At 41.5% G+C, this 24,413-nt stretch overlaps 1 protein-coding gene across 6 annotated transcripts in view; it reads left to right on the top strand.

Annotated features, from left to right (window-relative positions):
* Positions 1-24,413, top strand: part of PPP1R12B (protein phosphatase 1 regulatory subunit 12B) — a 158,097-nt gene that overhangs the window by 13,089 nt on the left and 120,595 nt on the right. For all 6 annotated transcript variants that reach the window (XM_054025622.1, XM_054025620.1, XM_054025619.1 and 3 more), the window contains exons 2-3: positions 20,143-20,273; positions 22,925-23,043. In XM_054025622.1, the coding sequence (XP_053881597.1) occupies positions 20,143-20,273; positions 22,925-23,043 (250 nt within the window). The remainder of the gene's footprint in view (positions 1-20,142; positions 20,274-22,924; positions 23,044-24,413) is intronic.

Here is a 24,413-nt window from a genome sequence, read left to right as displayed (position 1 = left end):
CCCCCGGCCCGGCACCACACCCCCGGCTCCCCGCCCGGCCCGGCACCGTGACCCCGGCTCCTGGCCTGGCACTGCGCCCCTGGTTCCCCGCCCGGCACCGCGCGCCCGGCTCCTGGACCCCGGCCCGGCACCGCGCGCCCGGCCTGGCTCCCGGCCCGGCACCCTGCCCCCGGCCCCGCGACCCCGGCCCTGCACCGCCGACCCCAGCCAAAGAGGCCCCGGCCGAGCACCACCAAGCCCTCCCTCCCTCCCGATTTTCCCGGACATGCCCGGCTTTGGGGGATTTCCCCCCGGACGGGGATTTGAGCCCCCAAAAGCCGGACATGTCTGGGAAAATCCGGACGTCTGGTAACCCTAGTATAGAGAAACGTGCTCTCTGCCCTTTCCATAGAAAATCTCGTGTGTCCGAGGTGGTTAGGTGTGTGAACTGCGCTACTTCTGCAGGCTGTGCTTTGCTTACCCTGTGGTGATCTCACAAACAGCTGCACGTGTCCTCGTGACCACCAGGGCAGGTGAGCATCATTCCTCTTTAGTTGGGCTTCTCTATGATCGCAGTTTGCTCAGAAAGCAGTCTCGTCTTTGCTTGCTGGCTTAGCTAGCGTGATCATATTACACCTGCACTGGGTTCTTTGTTGACTGACAAAGCTGGCACTGTTGATCCTAAAGCCCTTATCTGTGTTTGAAATATCCTCCCTGAGCATTTTTCTCACGGGCATTTCTACCCAAATACCACCTCTGTGAAAGCTCTCCGCCATCTCATCATAACTGGTAGGCAATCTTGCCTTTGCCCTGACTGACCCTAGGTATGGAATTTCTTTCCCACTTTCTCTGTGTAAACCACACAGTCCACATCCTCCCAAACCTGTATTCCACATGGTTGTGAGTAACCACTGGTAGTTCCATGTTTGTTTGTTTTTATGACAGTTCGAAGAAGATGGTCTCTGATTTTGATTTAACATAGTTTACTGTTCATCTCTCCCAATGGACTGGATGGGTGGGCTTAAGGTGATCAGAGAACAACTGTGAAAAAACGGGACGGGGGTGGGGAGTAATAGGCACCTATATAAGAAGTCCCAAAAACCGTGACTGTCCCTTTAAAAATGGAACATCTGGTCACCCTAATGGGCTTTATAAATGTAACTCTATTAAATGAGTTAATTGTGGTGCTGGGTAGACCTAGGGTTGCCAACTTTCTAATCACACAAAACCGAATACCCATGCTCCGCCCCTTCTCTGAGGCTCCGCTCATGCCCCGCCCTGCCCCTTCTCCGAGGGCCTCCCCCACTCGCTCCATCCCCCCTCCCTGTGGCAGGGGTTTTGGGTGCAGGGGGAGGGGATGAGGGCTCCCTCTGGGGATGAGGGGTTTGGGTGTGGGAGGGGACTCTGGGCTGGGGCAGAGGGTTGGGGTGCAGGGTCCCACCGGCACTTATTGCAGCTCCGAGGAAGCGGCTGCCAGGTCCCTGCGGACTCTAGGTATGTGGGCCACCAGGCGGCTCTGTGGTGTGCGCTTCCTTCGTGCTCGCAGGTGCCGCCCCCGACAGCTGCCATTGGTCGCTTCCTGGCCAATGGGAGCTGTGGATCTCCAATTGGGGTGGGAGCAGCATGCCAAGCCTCCCTGGCCGCCCATGTGCAAAGGAGCCACAGGACCAGGTGGCCACTTCCGGGAGCCCGAGGGTCCTGCTGTGCTGCCGACCGGACTTGTAACGTCCTGCTTGACGGTGCTGACTGGGGCCACCAGGCGTTCCGGTCAAAAACCGAATGCCTGGCAACCCTAGTGCTACCTCTTATTCCAAGTGTATGAGTTTAAAGTTCAGAGCATATTGCAAGACTTGTTTAGATCTCAAGTCAATAGTGGCTATAGAAATACCAACAGGTATTCCTAAATATTATGTATTATACCCTGGCCATTTCAAGCCCTATTGGGTTGTCTTCAGTAGACAAACCGATCAGTGCCATGGCGTCCAATTTTAACTTGGAAACCTGTTAATCCTCAAGAAAACTGCTTAAAGTAGCAGGAGGTGCACAGGGAACAAAGAGTGGACTTTGTCTGCAATAGTTGGGAATAAATCCATATATGCTGACACACTGTAGCTAGACTTCGGTAAATTGTGCTGTTTATAAAAATTCTCTTTCCACTGTTGCCCTATACAAAATCAAAAACTGTTACTTAAGGGAAATGGGCTGGTCTCTTAATGTAATTTGTTCCCAAAGCTAATCTTATTAAACAGCAATATTTAAAGCCATATGCATTGTATAGCCCAGCATGTTCTAAGCTGTGGAAAATCCAATGTTGCAGCAGGATGTCTGCCTTGATCTTGGGAACAAAGGTGTCTCTTTAAAAAGTTTTTTTTTTTAAATACAGATTTTAATCTAGGTTCTTGGAATAATGCAAGCAGTTGTGATTGCAAAAACATGATCAATGAATGTGGCAGTTCCTACTTCATCTACTATCTTTCCCTTTCACATGATTTGCAATATTGCCATCTTAAACTTCAATCTAATCTTGAAGATATTGCAAAATTCTGTCATTGTTACCTATATATCAAAAACTACTGTTTCCTCTCTTTATCTTTACTGCAACAACTCTTGGTCGTATATTGCTTCGATTGCTGTACCTTCTTTTTCCCTCCTCCAGTCTAGCCAAAACACTGCATCTCAAGTCCTTTTTCCTGTTGATCATGCCCTCGCCCACCCTTGAATCCTTACCCTTGTTTTCTTTGTACTACACAATTCAGGATCATACATCTCTCTCTTAGGCCACTTAGGTCTACACTTAAAACTTAGGTTGACCCAGCTACATTGCTCAGGGATGTGAAAAATCTACCCCGGAATTCTTCCATCAATCTGGCTACCAGCGATGGGAAAACCTTTTTTGGTGCTATAATGCGTGTCGACACAAGCGCTACAGCGATGCAGATGCAGCACTGCAACTGTGCGGTGTAGCGGTTTAAGTGTAGACATAGCCTTAGTTCCCTTTCTTGCTCCCTTCACTTACCCTGCCCAGACCTGCTCGCCTTCTAATCCAGTCACTTCCTTCTCTCCTCGATTTTGCACTTTTATTTTTGTTACTCCACATTTGTCCTCCAAGTGTCCTATTTCCTCCAAATTTCTCCTTAGTTTGTTCTCATCTATTACCTCCCCACTCGCTGACCTCTTGTCCTTCCAATGCGTTGTCTGTCTCTTGTCTAGTGTCTGAGATTGTAATGGCTTAGTCTGTTTTGTAAAGAACAGTAAATATTTGTGGTGCCGCATAAATCATGGCTGATACTGTTATGGCTTGCGGGGGGAAAAGCTTCTAGAATAGAATGCTTTTAATTCTTGCCCCTGCAGATAATGTTCAAACTGTTCTGCTGTTATACAGTGCACTGTCAACTCTATTGCAGTGCCTGCTGTCAGTCAGACAAAGTGAGAGGTGACAGAGTTACGGCACTACACCACAGTGGGAAGATGAAGGGATGCAGAAGTGATAAATAGAAATGATTCCACAGGCCACATTGGGGAAATGGTGTACAATCCATTCAAACTCCGGAGGGCTCTTCAGAGACCAAGGGCTGCCAGTAAGACATTGGGTTGGAACAGGTATTCTGTTGTTTCTCCCTTCTTTCTAGAGACCTGAAATTCTGCATTTCTGCTGGGAATAAAATTGAAATTTGTAACAGCAAATCTGATTCTGCATTACTTTGTACACAGAAGGTCACTATTCCTGACTATTAGCATTTAAAGGGACGCTTCATTAAGACTAATGAGGAAAGTTTACACCTTAGTACTGTTCAGTTTTCAAGCTGAGATTCAGCAGTATGACCTTGCCTTGCTTATACACCTCTACCCCGTTATAACGCTGTCCTCGGGAGTCAAAATATCTTACCGCGTTATAGGTGAAACTACGTTATATTGAACTTGCTTTGATCCTCCGGAGCGTGCCCCGCAGCCCCGCCCCTCCGGAGCGCTGCTTTACTGGGTTACATCCGAATTCGTGTTATATCGGGTCACGTTATATCGGGGTAGAGGTGTAAGGTCGTCCAGGTGTTTAAAATTGGAAAGGCTAGAAACTGCTTAAATCTCAGTCTGGAGAAAACTGCAAAATCCTTAACACCCTTAACTATACAGTTCTCTCCAGGCTTCTGTGAATTATTTATTTACATAATTTGAATATTGAAGAACAAACAGAATTATTCCTACAGAATGGATTTCCTGTGCTACTTCATTGCTCATGGGAATTTCCTTTTTTAAACAGTGGTGGTAAATATCTCTCATTTGTCATTCGATGAAGGGTTCAGTAGCAGGTTCTGAAGCTGCAGCTCTCAAATTGCCAAAGGAACCTATAAAATGCACTACTCAGCATGCTCTGTCCATGACCTCAAAGTTATTTTATTTTTCATTTGGGTATAGTAATTCTCAAATTCCTTCCTTCTACCGATCACTTCATAAGAGATCTTTCCACACACTACCTCCCCTAACATCCCAGTCCAATACATGGTTCTCAATGTCTTTTCCTGGGGCCCGCCAGGAAAGACTTCATGAACCACTGATAGTCCACAGATGGCAGTATGGGAGATATGCAGTTGGAAACTTATCTGTTCTTTTCTGTTTATTTCATATTTTGCTTTGAAGAAGGCTTTTTTTTTATTACAAAACTTCCTTTCCCTATATTTAGGCATGGCCAAATTAGATTTTTATTTATTTTGTAACTTTGATGGATCATAGCTGTTTATTTTAAAGCACTTTTTAATTTGTATCAGTTATAGGAGGATCAGACAGTGGGGTCAGGCAGTAATTATTTAATGATAGTAGATGTTGAGATTCAAAAAGTTAAAACTTTATAACGTGAAAACACCAAATTGTCAACATCACGTGTCAAAATATACAAAGTAAATATCCTGAAATTAAACTCTTAAGTTCTCAAGCAGCATTTTTGCTACTTTGGTATCCATAAATTTCACTTATTATCGATAGATATATTTGCCGGTTTGTACATGCGTGGTGTACAGATCTAATTCTTCCAAGCCTATCTATATTCAAGAGAAGTGTTTAGCAACCCTAATAGGGTAGAGAGCATCCTGTTATGATTAAGGGCAGCACAATCTGAGCTCTGAGCAGAAGCATGATTGACACCTCTCAAATCGCATCAAATGCCTGTGCCAATTCTATTTTGTTCTTTAAAAATATCTTACTAAACATAGTAAGTGGAAACACCATTTATTGGGGACTGACAGCAGACTCCTACGCTTGCTCTTTTCCTCATTCATTAGTCTAAGAACTTAGTGTTGGCCACGTTCTGGACTTACAAGCTGTTTGTAAACAACTTCAATCTTTTTGCCCGTCTCCAGAAAACATACAACTTCTCTCCGTTTGGGGAAGAAACCCTGTCACATTCTGTTTAATGTGTCAAAGGCAACGCTTCCTCACAGGTTGAAACCTTTGTCAATATGAAGGGAACTTGCCCTGCAAACTGTAAACCCTAGCTACTGCATTTTGCAATGGCAATGCGTACACCTATTCCTGCTCAGTGGGAAACTTAGGGCCAGTCTCCACTACCATACTACATCGTGATGTATCTAGCAGAAAAAATGTATATATCTAGCCGGAAAGGTTCCACTCTGCCATTTGCCACGTTACTGTGCTTGTAAAATTAGAGCTGGAACAGGGGTGTATGGGCCAGTACTGGTGGCCACTTTTTACCGGTGGGCAATACTGGCTTACTTTCACCCTTGAGCTGAATTACCTGGCCTATGTTTATCTGGGGGGGAGGGGAAGGCACAGAGCTAAAACATTGTAGGGGGTTGTTAGCATGACATCTATTTTTGGTAGGAGATGTGAAATTGCCTGAAAACATAGAATATTTGTGTTGCATTGATCTTTCAGACTCCAACTTATTCAGACATGAATAGTTGTGGATCCAGCCACACTGTACTACTAACTTAAACTCCTTCAGGAATTACTGTCAATGGTTATGGCCCTTTACAATTGATGCCATTTACTTCTAGAGCTAAGAACACAAGGGTCGCTTATTAGAACCCATTTGCTAGTTACAAACACTGGATGTAGCTAAATCCTCCTTCAGTCTTCTAACTCTGACTAATGTACAATAGGCAGAACTTTTTTCTGTTATGAAATCTGAAGTCACTCAGTCCAGGGGCTGAAAATTACGGTAGTTTTAGGGTCAGGATTTTCTACATTCAGTCCCAGCTGTGTGGCAAAAAGAACTAGTAGGTCAAGTGACATGTTTATGGTGTCTAATCTACTGAACCATTAGGGTTGTCAGCTTTCTAGTGACAGGCTTTATTTTTTAGCTCTGGCAGCTCAACAGATATTGAACTCATTCCAGTATGCTTTCAGATGGTATAAAGCATTGACTTCTAGCGATTATTTCAATACTGGGTACTAAAATCATGTTGGAATTTGGGGCAGGGGAGGCAGGGCAGAAGGATGGGCGTAAAGCATGACAGACACTTTACTAGGTATGCATTCTGGGCAGTGAGTTGTCAAAACACTAATTCTGGTCAGTGATTAGGAATGGAAGAAAGCTGATGTGGAGACTGTGTGGATCATTGTATGCATGTAAATCAATCCTTCATTCACTGAGTGAAAGAATAACTTAAACTGGTATTGCTCTCAGGGCCGGCTCCAGCATTTCTGCTGCCCCAAGCAAAAAAAAAAAAAAAAAAAAAAGCCGCGATCGGCGGTGGCAGTTCAGCGGCAGGTCCTTTGCTCCTAGAGGGAGTGAGGGACCTGCTGCCCCCGAATTGCCGCAGTGCCGCCCTTCTCCCTTGGCCGCCCCAAGCACCTGCTTGTTAAGCTGGTGCCGGGAGCCGGCCCTGATTGCTCTACATATGGAAGATGCTGTACTGTAAGATCAGCCCATAAAAAAGGCCTTTAATAGTAGTGTTTGCAGAGACGTACTTTGCATAATTGGCACAGATCATTGGTGCATGTTCATCAAAATGCTAATTGCCTGCAAATCTAATGAGGGGGTAGCTGTCTGCAGTGGTGATGGTACATACATATGAATGTTTGCCTGTCATATAGCAAAGGCAGAGGCTATTACCTTGCTTCCTAGGCCTAGCTTAGCAAACTTTTGGCTTGACTAAATTTAGGGGCTACGTGTCAGTCTGATCTTGCTTTCTTTATATGGATGGCACCTGTTACTTACCAAGGGCGATTGTATCACAGAGTACTAACATGCCAAGGGATAACCAGGTGAAAGGAGAGAATATAGAAACTATGTGAATGTGGCTTATTTATCTTCATTTTAAGAGGAGGTAAATTTAAGTAACAAGGTTTGAAGTGATTTGCCCAAGAACACGTAAAGACAATAGCATGGCCCTGGGGAGAATCCAGAATTGGACTCCAAGTCTTGTGCTTAAACCAATGAGTTTACATTACTGAAATCTTTTTCACTGTCTGCTACCTTCTTGCCCTTTCTTTCAGCCGTACAGGGTTTTTATTAACTGTCTTCTGATTTATAACAGCTACTGTGTTTTCAGGGGAATTGTCTTATGTTCCTGTTAACTGGCCTTGATACTGCTGTGGACTTTAAGGTTTTAAATATTTTTGACAGTAAAAGGAGACAGCAGTCTGTAACTCTTCAGCCACCAGATTAGAAAGATTACTTTCTCTTGGTGAGAATGGTGCAACTAATATCAAAGCATGGGGCAACACAGCCACATAAGTGGTGCTTAGAAAACAGTGTTGCCTTCATTTTTAGTATGCTAGGAGTTTCTCTTGTTATAGTTATAATATAAGAATTCTGAAACAGTTATGTCCTGCATGAGGGATTTCAAAGGGTAATGAAAATGGATTTTAAAAGTGGATTCCTGGCAGGGAAGTGCCTACCGTAGTATTCCCATTGGGTATACTAATATTTTAGCAAGGGTAGGTTGGAAGTGTGTGGGGAAAGCCCTGCTACTCTTTTGCAGATATTTGGATTTACAGAACCACTGGCAAATGTAACCTGGTGCTGGAGATACAGGATCACTTGAAAGTGGGATTTTTGGTGGTGGTAGTTCTGACAAACGACCCTTTAAGTGGAGAGCTGTGATCATGGGACATAATGGCAAGGTCATACCTTCCCGTGCTGACAACTGCTAGCGGTGACAGTTGCAAAGCTATTTTGGGAGCTCCGTTCTGTTTTCTCTGAACTTCTGTCTCTGTGTTCCCGGATTTAACTCTGATGCTGTTCAGCTGTCATCAGGCTTGCCTTTATTTGTTGAGTGCTGGTCCTTTTGCAGTGTATGTTGACACAATAGCTTTACCCTTTCCATGCATTTAGCAGAAGAAACCTAGCCTGAAGTCATGGAGTCAAAGGCTTTGTTCTGCAGATGTTCTGCTTCTATCAAGAGAATGTAATATTAATAAATCTTGCTGTAACAAAACTTAGTAAGACCTATGTACAGTAGTGACTGTGTGGTTTCACTGGACTGCCATTTCTCACAGACCAGGGTGTTAATACAGTAACTAAAATCTTCAGGCGCAGCTGACATTTTCCTGGTTGTTGTAAATCTTCAGCCACTTTTAAAGTCAGGTTACAAGCTTGTTAGCTCCAGTCAAATCTTCCGAACAGTTTGTTCCTTGATTACATAGGGAGCAGGACATTGTATTGGCTTTAGGTATCTTTGAGGTGCACCATCTAATACATCAAGGCATCTTGTGGCTAAGGGGTAGGAATAAACTACGTAATTTTGGTTCTACTCTTGGTTGTGCTGTAGACTTCCTGTGTGACTTTTGGTAAATCACCAAATCTCTCTGCTTCATGTTTCCCTATCTGTAAAATTGGGGGCAATATCTACCTACATCAAAGAGGGAGGGTGGGGTGGTTGAGCTCAACTCATTAAAAGCTTTGAAGCACTCTGCTGTCATGATATGGTAATGCTATATAACTGCAAATTGTCAGTGTAGTATTGTGTAACTTCCTAATCAGTCATGCCAAATAAATTAGTCTTAGTCAGTTGTGCATATTATAGAACTAACAGTTTGGAGGGAAGACCTTCCTCTCACAACGGAAGCAAAGGGTTGAGTATTAAAAAGACAGTCTTCATGAATTTTGCTCAGTTTTTAAAAAAATCAGTTAAAAGTAGCTTTGGGAACTTCAGAATCCCCCTCCTGGTTCTTGTAATTTTTTTTGACCTATTTTCCAATTTTTACCTCTCAACAGTGTTGCTATGTGACCTATCCAAACAGAGGAAACTGACTTTATAAAGTGTAGCCAAATACACAAATTAAACTGAAAACATGATTTTTTTCCTATAATCTTTCAGTTACACTATTGTTAGTATGCATTGTAGCGGTAGTAGGGATCAAATTGTGTAATGCATTGTGGTGGTATCCTGAACAAAATTGCCAAAATCAGCCAAAAATACAAAGAATATTTTTGTTTCCAGACATTTTACTTGCATAACTAGATTTCATTAGTTCTTATGAAGGGTGAATTGCTTTTACTGTTTTTAGACAAATATTTAGGTTGACCATATTTATTGCAAAGACTAAACATGAACATAACTTTCATGATGTCTCTAGTAAAAATCTGACAAGTAGGTCATAAGTTCTGTCACAGTAGCTGATTGAGAGAAAGCTTTAAAGGCTTCATGTCCATAGCAAGAGAGTAACTTTAGTTGCTGTTTAGCTAGTTTGGCATATGACAACTGACACTAAACTCGTTTAGTCTCTTGCATGGAGGGGAAGGATGCAGAAACCATGCTTTCTGAACCGAATAAGACTCTTGTATACCCTCAGAGCATAGTACTGTACTCATGGTTAGGCACTCCTCATTGCCAGTATCCAGCTACTATAACTCTTTTAACTCCACCTTGTTCAGAGCGAACCTTTAAAACTAAATTCTTAGCATGATTTGGACCTGCCTAAACTTGCTGAAAATGGCTTAGCTGCACCTGTTTGGTTGCTCCCATTACAGATGCCTGTTGACAGCACCAGGTAAATTTCCTAGGGTGGACAGGATAAATCAGGTTTCAGAGTAGCAGCCGTGTTAGTCTGTATCCGCAAAAAGAACAGGAGTACTTGTGGCACCTTAGAGACTAACAAATTTATTAGAGCATAAGCTTTCGTGGGCTACTGCCCACTTCTTTGGATGCATGTGCTAAATCAGCAGCTTCTACTGTTCCTGACGGCTAATGCAGAATCTCCTGCCGCTCAATAGGTGGAGCTACCTCTTCGTGATGCCAAGGTGCCTACTTCAGGTTTCTTCTAGGATAGATTCCTTCTGAGGAGAACACTAAAGGAATACATGTTTGCTGCCCTTTTATTTATTTATTTATGTAGTAGTTCTAGCTGTCTTTCCAACACTTAGACACAGTCCCTGCTCTGAGGAGCTCATAATCTAAAGGCAGAGGTCAGGGAAAGGGAGTAAAAATAGGCAAGTTGTATACAAATCACTTTACTATTGGCAGTGTGACAGGGAGGTTTGTCGAGAGACTTACATATGGGCAGGGTAGGGCCTGTGCTGTTGCATGAAGTGAGGTCCTACCATGGAGAGTGGGCTGCATGAAAGAGGCTTGGAGGTGACCATATTAAAATCTGATTGTGCAAAGCTTGACAAGGACGGGCAGAGTTATGTAGAACTTTGAAGGTGATAACAAAGTTTAAATTTGAGACTATATTGGCTGGGAAGACAATGAAAGGATAAAAAAAAATCAGGAGTTCCATGAACAAATTCATGGACAAGGAAGTTTATTGGCAATATTTTGAATAGACTGAATGGGGCAACATGTCTTTGGGAAGCCAGAGAGGAGGACGTTGCAGTAGTCAAGATGGGATAAAGTGGGGGACTGAATCTCTTTAACTTGATTACTTAGCTGCATGCTACATTGCAACTTTTCTACTGTTCTAGCTGTAATTCTCAGTAAGAAGGTGGTACGCAGCTGACTGTTTACACTCTACACATATGCAAAGGGAAGTGCATGTTAAAATAGAGCTCTTCAATACTGTTTTCTCTTGCTAGAAATGGGTGAGGCTTGCTGCCCAGGGGTCTGACTCAGCAACATTATTGCCTTTTCTCTTAAGAGCTGCGCGAGTCATGGAAGGGTGCTGATACAGGATTCTGCCACAGGCCAGTTTATTTATAGTAAAGGTCAGCATGCCATGAAAGCCATACAGGTTACCCTGCTCACCCTTTCCCCATTCTGCATATCCAAACAAATCTCCTAATTTTGTGGAGGTTTTTTACTCTTAAACAAATTCTGCTAAACTGGGGAGGAAGCCCAGGAAATGCAGAAGTGGTCTATGGTTTTAAAGCACAGTGAATAAGCAATTACTCCGTGGCAGCTTTGCTCCCAAACTCTTGTGTGTAGACATGGGAGCTGTTCTGTGATCACATGGCATAGGGCAATGGGACATACTATCTGTAAACTAAATATTTGTTCAATTGGACTAAGTGAAGTATAGAAATGAAACATACTGTGGGCCAAGATCACCCTTGGCATAGGTGAGTTGACTCAAGTGCAGTCACACCATTTAACTTGGTTAACTGACTTACATCACACTAGCAAACTACACCGGTAAATTGGCAATTAAGAGGCTTGTAGAGTACTGGGGAGCGAAGGTACTCTCTTAAAGTATTAATATGGGCTGTTCTACTTGTGTCCTGGAAAGGAGTGACACATGGCCAATTTCAGGATTTATTTGTAAGCAGTTAATTAAAGTCTACATAGTTTGATCTCTCAGTTCTGGAGTATGTAGTAAAATCCCATAAAATTTGGTGAACCCTCGGGGAGGAGGGGGGAGCATAACATGGACATCTGTAATACTCTGAATGTCTCCATCTGCCTCAGTATTCATCCACACTTGAACCCATCCATATTTTCCGTACTTATGGGGTTTTTCCTGTAACCAGCTGATTCCAGACAATTCCTTGGAAATTTTATGCTGGGATTGGAGGCGGGGGAGGGGGTGTCTCACCTATATATAGGTGCATTGTGATAGTGTCTAGGATCCCCAGTCATGGACCAGGGTCCCATTCTGCTAGGCGCTTTACAAACACATACAGTCCCTGCCTCAAAGAGCTTACAGTCTAAATAGTCTCTCTGGGGACCTGTGGGGGATCTCTTCTGAGATGACTGGCATAAATGAGCAGTAAATCTGGTCGGACACAAACATTTCATGAGAATTTCATCACATTTTCTTCTATTTCCCTAAACTAAATCTTCCATCAGCCCCATTGAGCAGATTGTTGGTATCTGTGTTGGTGTATTGCGGCCCAGATGTGTCCGGTCCCCTTCAATACCTCTGCCACTCTTCATGTCTCCTTCTAAGAGGAGTGAAATCCAAAGAAAGCCTGGCTGTGTATCAGGGTGGATTTGGTTTAAATCAAATTGATTTAAATCATCATTTAAATCACTAGTCAGACTCAATTTAATCATGGTTTTCTACATAAAAGTGCATTCTTGTTGGTTGTTATAACCTTAATACATATTCTTCACAACTCAGAGATAGATGTAAATTTCATTTTTAGAAGGTACACACTATACATTTTTAAGTGATTTATTTTGAAAACTCTCAGATTAGTTTTACAGCTATATCAGAAAATGAATGATTTTTTGGTTATTTCATTTACCAAAGGTAATTGAAGCAGATATTTACGAAGTCATTGGGAGGTGAACTATCTCCAATTCAACAGGTTAATCATTAATATTTGGAGATTTTCTTGGTCTGCTGTATTAGGAGGAGAACATCACCCGACAGACATTTAAATTGTTTTATTTAACTAAAACAACGTTATGTATTCTGGATTTTTTTCTTCAACAGCAAACATAATATTTTAACAAAACAAGCATATGAATTTGAGTTTAGTTAAACATTCAAGTTTTTTAAAATCAGGTTTGTTTTTGTTAAAAATTGTTTTTAACTAAAATAGTTAAATGAAATATTAAAAAAAAAAAATTAAATCGACTGTGTCAGTCAGGTCAACATGAGAAACTTAAAATATTGGCTTCTGCAGCTAACTCAGTCGTCTTCACCTTCGTTTTCCTGTTTGTTCATAATCTGGATAAGAAAAACAAGCTTTCCTGCTTTTTAAGGTCCCAAACGATTTCTCAAATTGGAACGAATTAGTCCAAAGGAAGAAAATATTCTTTCTACACCAGCAGAAGAAGCTAAGGCTGTTAAAAGTGAGATTATCACTTCAACAGTCTCTAAATCCAAGTGCTTAAGTGACTTCCACCAGTTCACTGGTGTGACTTTCTTTAAAACATAATCATCAAACATCTATTTCTTGAATGGTTCTTATTCCCAAACTGGGTCTCTCTTATGGCCTGCTGCCATTATAGGTTTTTCCCTTCTAGTGAGAGAATGGTATGGTATATCTCAAATCAATGAAAGCTACACTCAGAAAGACCTCAAGACTTTTGGAATATGCTGTTCAATCAGTTTCACTTTTGTTTCTACTGCCTGTCCCTCCCTTCTCACATTTATCTCCAGACTTCTCCTTGTCCAGATCTATTCTGCCCCCAACAATCTTCTGTTCATTGAACTTTTTGAAACGTTGCACTTTTAGAGAGAGGTAAGGGATTGACTCTGTGTACACAAATTTGCAGAGGGACAATAGAGTTCAGGTCTGTTATTTCTCACCTTTTCTTTCTTTCTTTCTCTCTTTCTCTCTCTTTCTCTCTTTCTCTCTCTTTCTCTCTTTCTCTCTCTTTCTTTCTTTCTTTCTCTTTCTTTCTTTCTACACAGAAGCCCTTGGAACCCCATAAAATTGGGTCCCTAATCCATGAACTATTGAAACTCATTTACAAAACTTTTCTTAAACATTACATGAATATATTGTCTCATACTATAGAATTAGAATGTATAATCCCTATTCCATGAGATGAGATCTTTGAACTGTAATGTATCTTAATTAAAACTATCTTTAGATAGGTTTTCTCCTCAAAAAGCATTTGATCAAATAATTGATTTTTAGCCACCCTGCTGTGTATTTCAATTCTCTGAACTGTTGGGACAGACCTCCATGTGCACTGTCTGTTTCTGATGCGGGACTGACAGCTAGCAATGTTTTCATAGTGATAGTATTTCAAATAGAAATGAGATTTTAGCTGGTTGCTGATCTAGCAAAGATTTGTGTGTTGTGTGCCCCCATGTTTTTGTGTCCCTTTCTATTAGCTCATGCTTTCTAAGTGACCACCTTAGCAAGAGCTATTGCCAGATAATGCAATACAATCATGTGGATCTGTACCTGCTACCTGAGGTTGGAGGTGGGAAGCTAATATTTGGAAACTGCAAGTTTTATGAACTGAGTTTTTCCTCCCAATGAAAAACTGCTAGGGGGTCTGGTCCCCTGCCAGGACCAGAGAGACGAACACAAGGAGGTGCAGATAGAAGTTACTCAGCAACGCCAGAGATTTGAAGCATACAAGCAATCTTCCTTTGAATCCTAGTTCTAGGCACTGCATGAAACTTGCAGTGAGAGTCACTAAAGTATAAAATAATATACTGTAAAAAGCATTTAGAATGAAGTAGCTGCCAATAAAAATACATGGGTCACTAATACTTTTACCCACATAAGAGGCCGACGCTGGCTCCTGCTGAAAATCTTAGCTAGAGCAGTGGTTCTCAAACTTCATTGCACGGAGACCCCCTTCTGCCAACAAAAATTACTACATGACCCCGGGTGGGGGTGGGTGGGAGCCTGAGCCCCACTGCCCCGGGCTGAAGCCCTTGTACTTTGGCTTCAGCCCCGGGCGGCAGGGCTCAAGCTTCGGCTTCAGCCCCAGGGCCCAGCGAGTCTAACGCTGGCCCTGGTGACCCCTTTAATATGGGGTTGCGACCCACAGTTTGAGAACCTCTGGGCTAGAGTGAACAGTACAGATGGTATCCATAATTTCTCTCCTTCCTCTCCCATTCCATCAGATGATTTAGTTGGGATTGGTCCTGCTTTGAGCAGGGGGTTGGACTAGATGACCTTTTGAGGTCCCTTCCAACCCTGAGATTCTGTGATCCCAGTGCAAGCTGTATTTCTTCTTCTTTTTGCAAGTTTTACACAATCACACACTGCAACTACTGTACTTTAGCCTGCTCTAGAGGAAACTTGCAGTGTTTCCACATTTGAGCAACTGTTGTAAGTGGACACTTGTATTGTCTAAAGCTAAAAGGGGTGAGAATTCTTGACTATTTTTTACTTTGCCGTACACAAGAAAACAAAATTCAGTAAATGGTGTAGCTAGGGGGCCTTGTCTTCCACGTTTCATACAAAACAATTGCCCAGCTGAAAAACAGTGTTTTCTATTTCTATGCTAAGCTTCTTTTGGAGAATTTGAAAGCTGTGTGCTGTATTAATACAATATGCCGCCGGGGCCGGGGCGGGCCGGAGCCGCTCGGCCAGAAGCAGGGGAGAGGGATGGGCAGGAGGGGGCGGAGCGTTCAGGGGAGGGGGCAGAGTTGGGGCAGGGACTTTGGGAAAGGGGCGGAGTTGGGGCGGGGCTGGGGCCTCGTGGAGTGTCCTTTTTTTTTTTTTAAATTAAAATATGGTAACCCTACAGGAACAGGTGGGGATTTATCCCATTATCCCTTCTCTTTCCAGCTTGCATTCCACAGGAATCGTGCAGGATGATAAATTCAAGGCCAGTACGAGACAGAGACCCCAAAGAATGCATTTCCCCCTTTTTTTGCATCTAGAAAGCTTCCTTGGAGCCCAGTTAATCTAGTGGTTTGAGTGAGGACCATTTCAGTTCCCTTAGCTGACACCCAATCTGTGCAGTTATAGTTGGTGGTGGCTATTTTTGTAGTTCGGATGATAAACAAAATAAACTCTATTCTATTTCTGTCTAACTCATATAGTGTAGACAATGTGAGTACATTCTCCTGATTGTAAAGTCAATCGTTTAAAGTTTATCTTTCAGGTAAAACTCAAACAGAATAACAAAGTAATTTACACAAGCAACAAATGTATAATTTTTGCCAAGTTAACTTATATCTCAAAACCCCATACTACAAGTTGTTCCCTGCGAATTTAAGTGTTCTCTGCAGTCTGCTAAAACTATGGGTCATGAAACATTTAAAATGTTGTGTGTTAAGTCCTTTTCTTTACTCTTATTGATCATACAAGATTTCCAGGCATAATTCGCTTTTTTTTAATATGTACATTCCCAGGTGAAAAATTAGGTAACATGGAGTTGAGTTTGTAAATATAACTTATTGAGACATGGGTGGGGAAATCTTGAATCTTATCTTGTGTTTAGGATGATATCTTTGAATTTTGAAGGCTAAGCTTATTATTGTCTATTCTTTAATTCAGGTTTCCCCAGACTTAATCTCACCTGTCCCCTAAAAAGAGATAATGACCTTCCATTCTGCCTCCAGCTCAACCTAATTTAAAATTTGTGTATAGAACTGTAAGCATGCTAGGTAGAACTGGTGTATGATGGAGACATTTTGATGAAATTCTTGAAGAGGACTCCTGTGTGCTAAATTCAATGGAATAAATGGTCCCAGAGTCAAAAATTTTAATGTGATTCTTTCACTGTACAATGTTAAACATGGTTCAGTGTTTTGAGTACAGAGACTTGGGCCTGTTTAGTCTCATGGTGGAAACGCTAGAAAACTAATGCCAAAGTTTGGAAATTTACTGATTATTTCTTTTTCTCTTGTGTATTCTAAACAAAACATAAAATATTTTGAGTTTGAAATTAAGTTGTTTTGCATAACCACTCAAAGCTGCAAATTTTTGTCAAGTATCCAGCACATTTAAGGTAGTTTTAACTACTAAGAAATCCTTAATTTCAAACTCAAAATGTTTTGTTTAATCCCTTTTCTCGTGTGTATGCTAATCAATACATTTCCATCCATTCCAGTTTCCATCCAAATGCAGCTTAATACAAATCACTAGTTAAAAAAAATCTAGTAAATAAGAAATGCGTCTTTCATAATTGTCTAACAATTCAAAATTGTAAAAATTGAGACTCTGAAGAAGTGTATATTAAGCTTTTATAATTGATTAAATGTGTATAGATATTGTTTATACTCCTAGTTAGCAAATAAAGTACCAAATGTAGTGAAAAGACTCTCAACATACTTAATTGTTACTAACAATGAGACAACCTCTAGGAAAATGACTAAAAGGTGCAAATGCAAAACAAGATTTAAAATCAGTCATTTGAATCAAGGCTTCCTATTTGCTGATTTAAATCATGATTAAAATGTGTGATTTAAATAAATCCTCCCTGTTCTGCTCTCATGTAACTTCCTCTTTGCTTCCGTACAGCCCACAAAAATAACTGAGAGTTGGAGACATGTATAACACTTCTTATACATGAAAAGTGTAAATATACTGTGAGAGGGTTGTCTGGAATGTGGTCACTTTGAGGAAGAGATCTGAAAACAAATCTCTTTTGGGTGACTGCCTGTGACCTAAAGTAACCCAGGAATAGCTTGTTGCGATAAAAAGAGAATGTACTTTAGTTGATATTGAATACTCCAATATTGCATTGTCTGTCGAGTAGGATAGTCCGGGTATGTAGTCCTACCTTTGGAGTAAGTGATGTGTATTTTGGGGTATCTAGGATTGTCTCCTGGTTTTTGTGGTTCTGGGTTAAATGCAGGGGCCGCGTTAAAGCTGTTTAGGTGACTGAAACTGTTCTCATGCTATACTTCTGATTTTGAATAATGCTAGTGGATTTTTTGAGAAAATGATCTATGAGGCTTTTTCCTTTCGTAATTGGTAGATGTTTCCAAATCTTGTAATAGGCCCGAGTGCAGTGACCTTTGGGCTGCACAGGAATAATTGCCAAGGGTATGCAGTTCTTGCCTCTGAGCGGTGCGAGCTGCTTTCCCACATATAGATCAGGCTGCTGCTACCTGCCCCGTCTCTGCTTCGGTGCTTCCCAGTCCAGTTTTGATGCTCTCAGAGAGAGGGAGCGTACTGGCTGGGTATGGAGAATACTAAGGCGCTAGCTGAGGGTGTGTCTACATGTACAGCGCTGCAGTTGCACCAATGCAGCTGTACTACTGCAGTGAGTCTGGTGACGACACTCTATGCTGATGGGAGAGAGCTGTCCCATTGGCATAATAAAACCACCTCTATGAGCGGCAGAAGCTACTTTGGTCAGAGAAGGTCCCACTGACATAGAGTTGTCCACATACGTTACACTGACATAAGCACTGATGTCGCTCAGGGGGGTGGTTTATTCACACTCCTGAGCAACATAAATTGTGCTGACATGAGCTGTAGTGTAGACATAGCCTTAGACACCCTCCACCTTATGCCTCAGGGCTTTAAAGGGTAGGGAGTGGGTTGTAATAAAAAATCCTACAAAGGAAAAATTCCTCCTAGCAGTCCAGCCACCCCATCTCCATTCAGGTGCAAATCAGTAGACAGCAGGATTTTTTTTTTTTTTTTTTTAAAGGGCAGCTTCCCTGCAGGCTAGAGACAGGAATGATGTGTAACCCATGAGATGGGAAAGCTTAAGAATTTTGTCATCTTTTTTTGAAAACCTCCCTTCCTGACTAGTTAGCTCAGCATCAGTTGAGTGTGTCCTTAACATATTCAGATTTTGTTTAAAGCTTCAAAATAGGTTCCTTGCTGAAAGAGCAAATATGCTGGTAAAAGAACACAAATACTCCTGGATGGACATGAGTGGTAAGAGTCCTAACTATTTAATAACTGACACTCCCCCATCCCCCAATCTGCTATAGTTTAATTACAGAATGCAGGCTTTTTATTTTAGATGTTTGAGGAGTGAATATGCTTATGAAGGGAACCTCATAGTATTTTTATTTCACTTCAGAAAATGTGCTCTTTGTTTCCTCACTGTTTTTTGGTGGTGAAATGGCTTTTTGTTCAAAGCACAAAGTGGCTATTTTCAGGTTGTGTATCACAACAAACATGCCATGGTGGCCTCATTAGGGACCTTAGGAAGTCTGCAGCCATGGCCTACAGATGATCAGTCTGGCTAGAGGCCAAACACCCATATATGTGAACATAGGAGGTGTGTAATCCTTCAGTACTTACTACACCTCTGGCCTCCAAGTAACTCGTTTTATCTTCCCATCTACTCCTTCCCCTGCCAAAAAAGTTAAAAGGACTCCTTGAAAGGCACAAACAAGAACACAACAGAGAATCACAAATGAGTCCAGCTACTTTTGAGCAATGAAGGGATAAAGTGTATAACTTTCAAGTATTCATTCTCTTTTGCGAGCTTGTGTATATTTGAAACATTGTCCAATTTGCCTAAAACTGATCAGAAGAATTCCACTCTGTATGTCAACTATTGGGCAGATTGTTTTGATGAAGCTAAAGGGGGATCAAAATCATCTTCACAGTGGAATGAAACCTTAAGTGGTGGTCCAGTCTAAAACATGACTGTACAAATGTTTTTGTGAGGATCCATGTCTGTCTAAATGATTTCAACGCCAGATCTGCTCAGGTTACATGGGAAAACATTTGTCCTTACACTCAGGTTTGCAGGCTTAGCCTGGGATCTGAAAGTCAAGCTGGTTCTTTCTGGCAACCTCATAGCAAAAGTTTCTGCAGTTGAAATCTAGTAGTATTGATACGCATGCTAGACTAGAATCCCACTCTCTCTTGAATAGCTGTTTGGATTCTGTAGTGCTAACAGGAATAGTCAGATTTAATTTTAGTCAGTAAGGTAAGCAAAAACTACTCTTAATAAATGAGTTTGAGTAACAATATGACATTTTTATGTCGTTACTTCTCAGTAAAATTTCATTTTCACTACGGATTCATCTGTATAAAGGGGCAAATATCCCGTGTGCAGAAGTTCTGATTTTCCTGCATGTTTGACTGTTAATTTCCCTGAACTCATACTTGGGCTGTACAACCCTAATGCAATAGTTATTTCCTGGAGTGTCCTGTCATTCATGTCATTGAAACTTTTCTGGAACACCATGATCTAAATAAATCTACAAGTTGCCTTGCTTATAGGAATCTAATGGCATACTTAAGATGAATATAGACAGATCACTTTACAGCATGATCCTTTCCACTGAGGCAGGGTGCGTATGGGGGAGGGAGGGAACAGGACAAACCAGTACAGAGATATCAGAGGCAGAGCTGTCAGGTAGACAGACATCAGTGAGCAGGCGTAGTGTGGGTGTGAAGCCTAGGCATCACTTACTGCTAGTAAACCGAAAATGGAAGTTGTTTACTATATTTAACACCACCTGCTTCCTCCCCCATAGGCCTGTATAGACGAGAACCTGGACATGGTGAAGTTCCTGGTAGAAAATGGAGCCAGTGTAAACCAGCAGGATAATGAGGGCTGGACCCCTCTTCACGCTGTGGCATCCTGTGGCTATCTGAACATAGCAGAGTGAGTGAGTTTCAAGCTGTCATGGGTATTTACAATAACAGATTCCACACCCTCCTTCTCAGATCTGGCACATGGAAGGCTGATGCCATGTGACTCAGAACAGTAGATCTTGGAAATGCTAAGTTAAAAGGACAGAAGATAAGTTGCTCTTAGTCTTTGCTGTTGATTGTAGGGGTTTGGGTGGAAGATGACACCAGTCTGCCTTTTGATAATTGCATCTGAAGTGCTTAATGCATTGTCAGATGTCTAAGCTAAAATTTGCTGAGCAAAACAGAAGCACAGTGACTGACAGTCTGCACACTAGAGAAACGAGGTGGCTTTTATTGGACCAACTTCTGTTGGTGAGAGAGATGAGCTTTCCAACTTACACAGAGCTCTTCCTCAGGTCACGCTAATAAAGCACAAATCAGCTGCAGCTCAACTACTTGCTGAGCAGCTGTGCCGCTCCCCCTTCAAAAGGGAATGCATGCAGAATTGTAAACTTCTTTTCTGGTGTACATTTGAAAAATGTCATAGATATAATTACCTTGATGCTGTTACTCCTGTTTAAACCCCTACCGTCAGACACAGTGCACAAGTGTAAAGTGGTTAAATTATTGGATTAAGCAGCACCAGTGTAAAGCCTTGCTTTTTATACCCATGCAGCACCTCTGACTAGGGGTTTGCAGGATAACTATAGTGATGTCCTCTTGAAAATGTTCCTAATGTAGACAGGTCCTTGGAGTACCACTGCTCAAAAGGCATGAAAAGCCCTTAGGGGAAGGGGAGATGTTTGGGCTGCAATGTCCCCAGTATGCTAACGCCGTTCTCTTCAAATCCAGATTGAGTTCCCATTATTTGCAAGCTGCCTGACAAAGATGGAGGACTAAGTAAAAGTAACTGCCTGTTACTTAATCCAGTTAAAATGGGTGTTGCTATGTTGGGTTTTCGTGTAACATTTAGGTACAACACAAGGGATTGGGCTCAACACGGATAACTAGGCAAAATTCTTTATCATGTTACACACAAGTTCAGACTGGATAGTCTAATGGTCCCTTCTGGCCTTAATTGATTAATCTTTGATTACAAGTGCTGTAAATTAACAAATGTAAATGCAAAAATAGAGTGCTAAATCTTATTGATTTTTTTTTTTGGTCCAGTAGGTTTTTAAAAATATTTAATTTTAAAAACAGAAGGCTTGTCTACATGGAGACACTCAGGAAAGTTAATACAAATTAACTAAAGGTGTGGATTTGTTAAATTGCACCTGTGTGGACACGCTCATTCAGAATTAAAGTAGGCTTAATTTGGTGTAGGTAAGATCATAGAGTGACTTGCTCCTCAAGACTACTCTGACTTCGGTACTTGGAATCAGTAAATGTGCTGAGAGGACTACCACTCTGCAATTGACCGTGGCATTCATTCCAAGCCATGGGACCAATAACTCTAGTTGCACTGGGGGAGATGTTACGATATTAGATTTGTTGTTCTAAGCCAGCCAGTTACTGTGAGGATCTGTTTAGGAAAGTGGAATAATTGGCATCAAAATATTGCAAAACTAAGCAATAGGGTTCTCATTTGGTTGAGTTGTGCTTCTGAAAAGCAGACTGGCTCATACTCAAGGCAAAGAGAAATTAGCAATTTTTTTCTTCAATTTCCGCTCCATGCACTGTCCTAACCCAAGAAATGTCCACTACAGTTCAATTACTCCTGTCTTCTCATGGGGTGGCCTTTTGCCTGAGTGGCCCAGGCAGACTCTGCACCATTGCACTGATGGTGAGTGGCGGGGAATGCTAATTTCCAGGGGCAAAGGGTTAATGAAGGTGTTTTTTGTGGGTTTAACTTGGGTGAGGAAGAAAATTTTGACAAAGAGGTGTAACATTTTTGATAGAGGACATTTAGGGGAAAGGTCAAGTATAAAATGACAAACTTGGCATCAAATATCAATGTAATTTCTGCACATCCTAAAACCCAATCAAAGATATCATGGAGCTAATAAGCTTAGTGGATGTGCAGAGTTTGGGAAACAGCTACTGTGTTTTTCATGTCTAAATCCAGAGCATAGAGAAGCTTCCAGATACTGTACAAAACTTGCCTTTACATTGTGTTCACTTTAGGCTTCCTCCTCTGGAGAAGCTTTCAATGCTAGATAAGCTTTGGAAATTTCAAATAAGCTTTTCTGAAAGGGGATGAATATAAGGAAACAATATTTTTCCTACCACTCCCTCCCTAACCTGTCAGACCTTTAACCGAGAACGTTGCTAGTCTGTCACATTCTTTAATGACATGCAGGCTGAAGGAGGAATTGCCTGCTCTTGTATGAACTTTTGATTCACTTATAAAAAGGGAAGTGGAAGAACATAATGAAGATCAGTCTTGTTTGGTTTTTTGTTACTTCAAAACTCCTTTAAAAGCGCAAGCATGACCATGTTCGTACATGAAATCGAGGCATTTTAACTGGCTGTATAGGAATGGGAGTATATCAACTGTCTGCATGGGCTGCTATGGAGGAGCAGCAGGAGTTCTAAACTCTCAATTGAGAGGCTTACAGAGCAGTCTCATTTGGGACCTCACTTGTATCAGAAAACCAGATACTCTTCTGCTGTTCAGTCATATCTGAATTTCAATTCTGGTAACAGTCTGATACATCAGTATGGGTCTAATCTGTATAGATACTTGCTCAGCCATGGAGCCAACGTGGCTGCTGTGAACAGTGAAGGTGAAGTCCCATCTGACCTTGCAGAGGAAGCAGCCATGAAGGACCTGCTTCTGGAACAAGTAAAGAAACAAGGTAAGCCAGCTGTGTACTTGAACATGCTTCCTTTGGGCCTTCTAGGGGCTTTATAAGGAAACTGGATGTACTAGATGTCTTGATGAAACTGAAATCTGGCCCAAGGAGTAGCAGAACAATTTTACTTTGATGGCCTGGCATTAAAATAATTGTACAAAACACGCTGTGATCTAGTTCACAAATTACTAATACTTCATTTCCATTCTGCATCCTCTGTAAAAGGGCTTGTGCAAAGAAGGCAAAATACCAAATGGTTGAAAATGATAATGCCTCATACAGGATCTCTTTACTCTCAGATGAAGTTAAATTCAAGTCTCTGATATCCAGAGTGGATTGATTTAAATCAGTGACTTAAATCACTGATTTAAAATCATCAGCCACAAAATTTTGATTTAAATTATTTGTTTTAATCTTGTGTTGGACTTGTACTTTTGAGTTACTTTTCTAATCAAAGGTTGATTCTCATTGGTTGATAGCCATTAGAACATGTTGATTTGCAATTAAAATAGCCTTTATGCTAAATTTGGTACTTTTTACTAACCAGGATGATACACTATATTATTTATACACATTTAAGCAATTATAAAGCTTACATTTATTCAGATTCTTAACATTTTTTGCTAGAAAATGGTGACTCCTTTCTTTACTAGATTATTTTTTACTCGTGATTTGTCAAGCTGCATTTGGATGGAGATTGGAATTCAATTAAATGCACCAACAACATTTTAAAATTGTCTTTATTAAAATACCTTAAAGTTCTGGATACATAGGAAAAAAGTAAGTTTCCCATAACATGTTTTGCATTTAATGCTGATTTATTAAACAGAAGTACTATCCGTTGTTAATGAATCGAACTGATTGTGTCTGGTCACCATGTCCTGCAAGATTTTAGAAATAGTAAATACCATCCTCTCTCATGATTTTTATCCATTGATTGAAAGGGGTATTTTTCCTGCTTTTTCAACTCCCAATTGGTTTCTCAACTCTGAATGAATTAGTCATTGAACTGAACTAGTTGAATAAACTGAAATGATGAAAATATTCTCTGTACGTGCAGACGAGGCTACTCTTGTAAAAAGCTGGTTTAGCACTTGGACAAACTCTGGCTGTAGGTGCTTAGCCAGTGACTTCAAGTTCAGTGACTCATAGACTCATAGACTCATAGACATTAAGGTCAGAAGGGACCATTATGATCATCTGGTCTGACCCCCTGCATGCTGCAGGCCGCAAGACCCTTCCCTGGACTCTACCGTTGAAGTCCCCAATCCTGTGTTTTAGTGACTTCAATCGGCTGAGACCCTCCTGCTAGTGATCCCTGCCCCATGCTGCGGAGGAAGGCGAAAAACCTCCAGAGGCTCAGCCAATCTACC

Source organism: Malaclemys terrapin, chromosome 4 (genome assembly GCF_027887155.1).
Source record: "Malaclemys terrapin pileata isolate rMalTer1 chromosome 4, rMalTer1.hap1, whole genome shotgun sequence".
NCBI classification, from domain to species: domain Eukaryota; kingdom Metazoa; phylum Chordata; order Testudines; family Emydidae; genus Malaclemys; species Malaclemys terrapin.
This window is presented reverse-complemented; position numbering and strand designations above follow the sequence as displayed.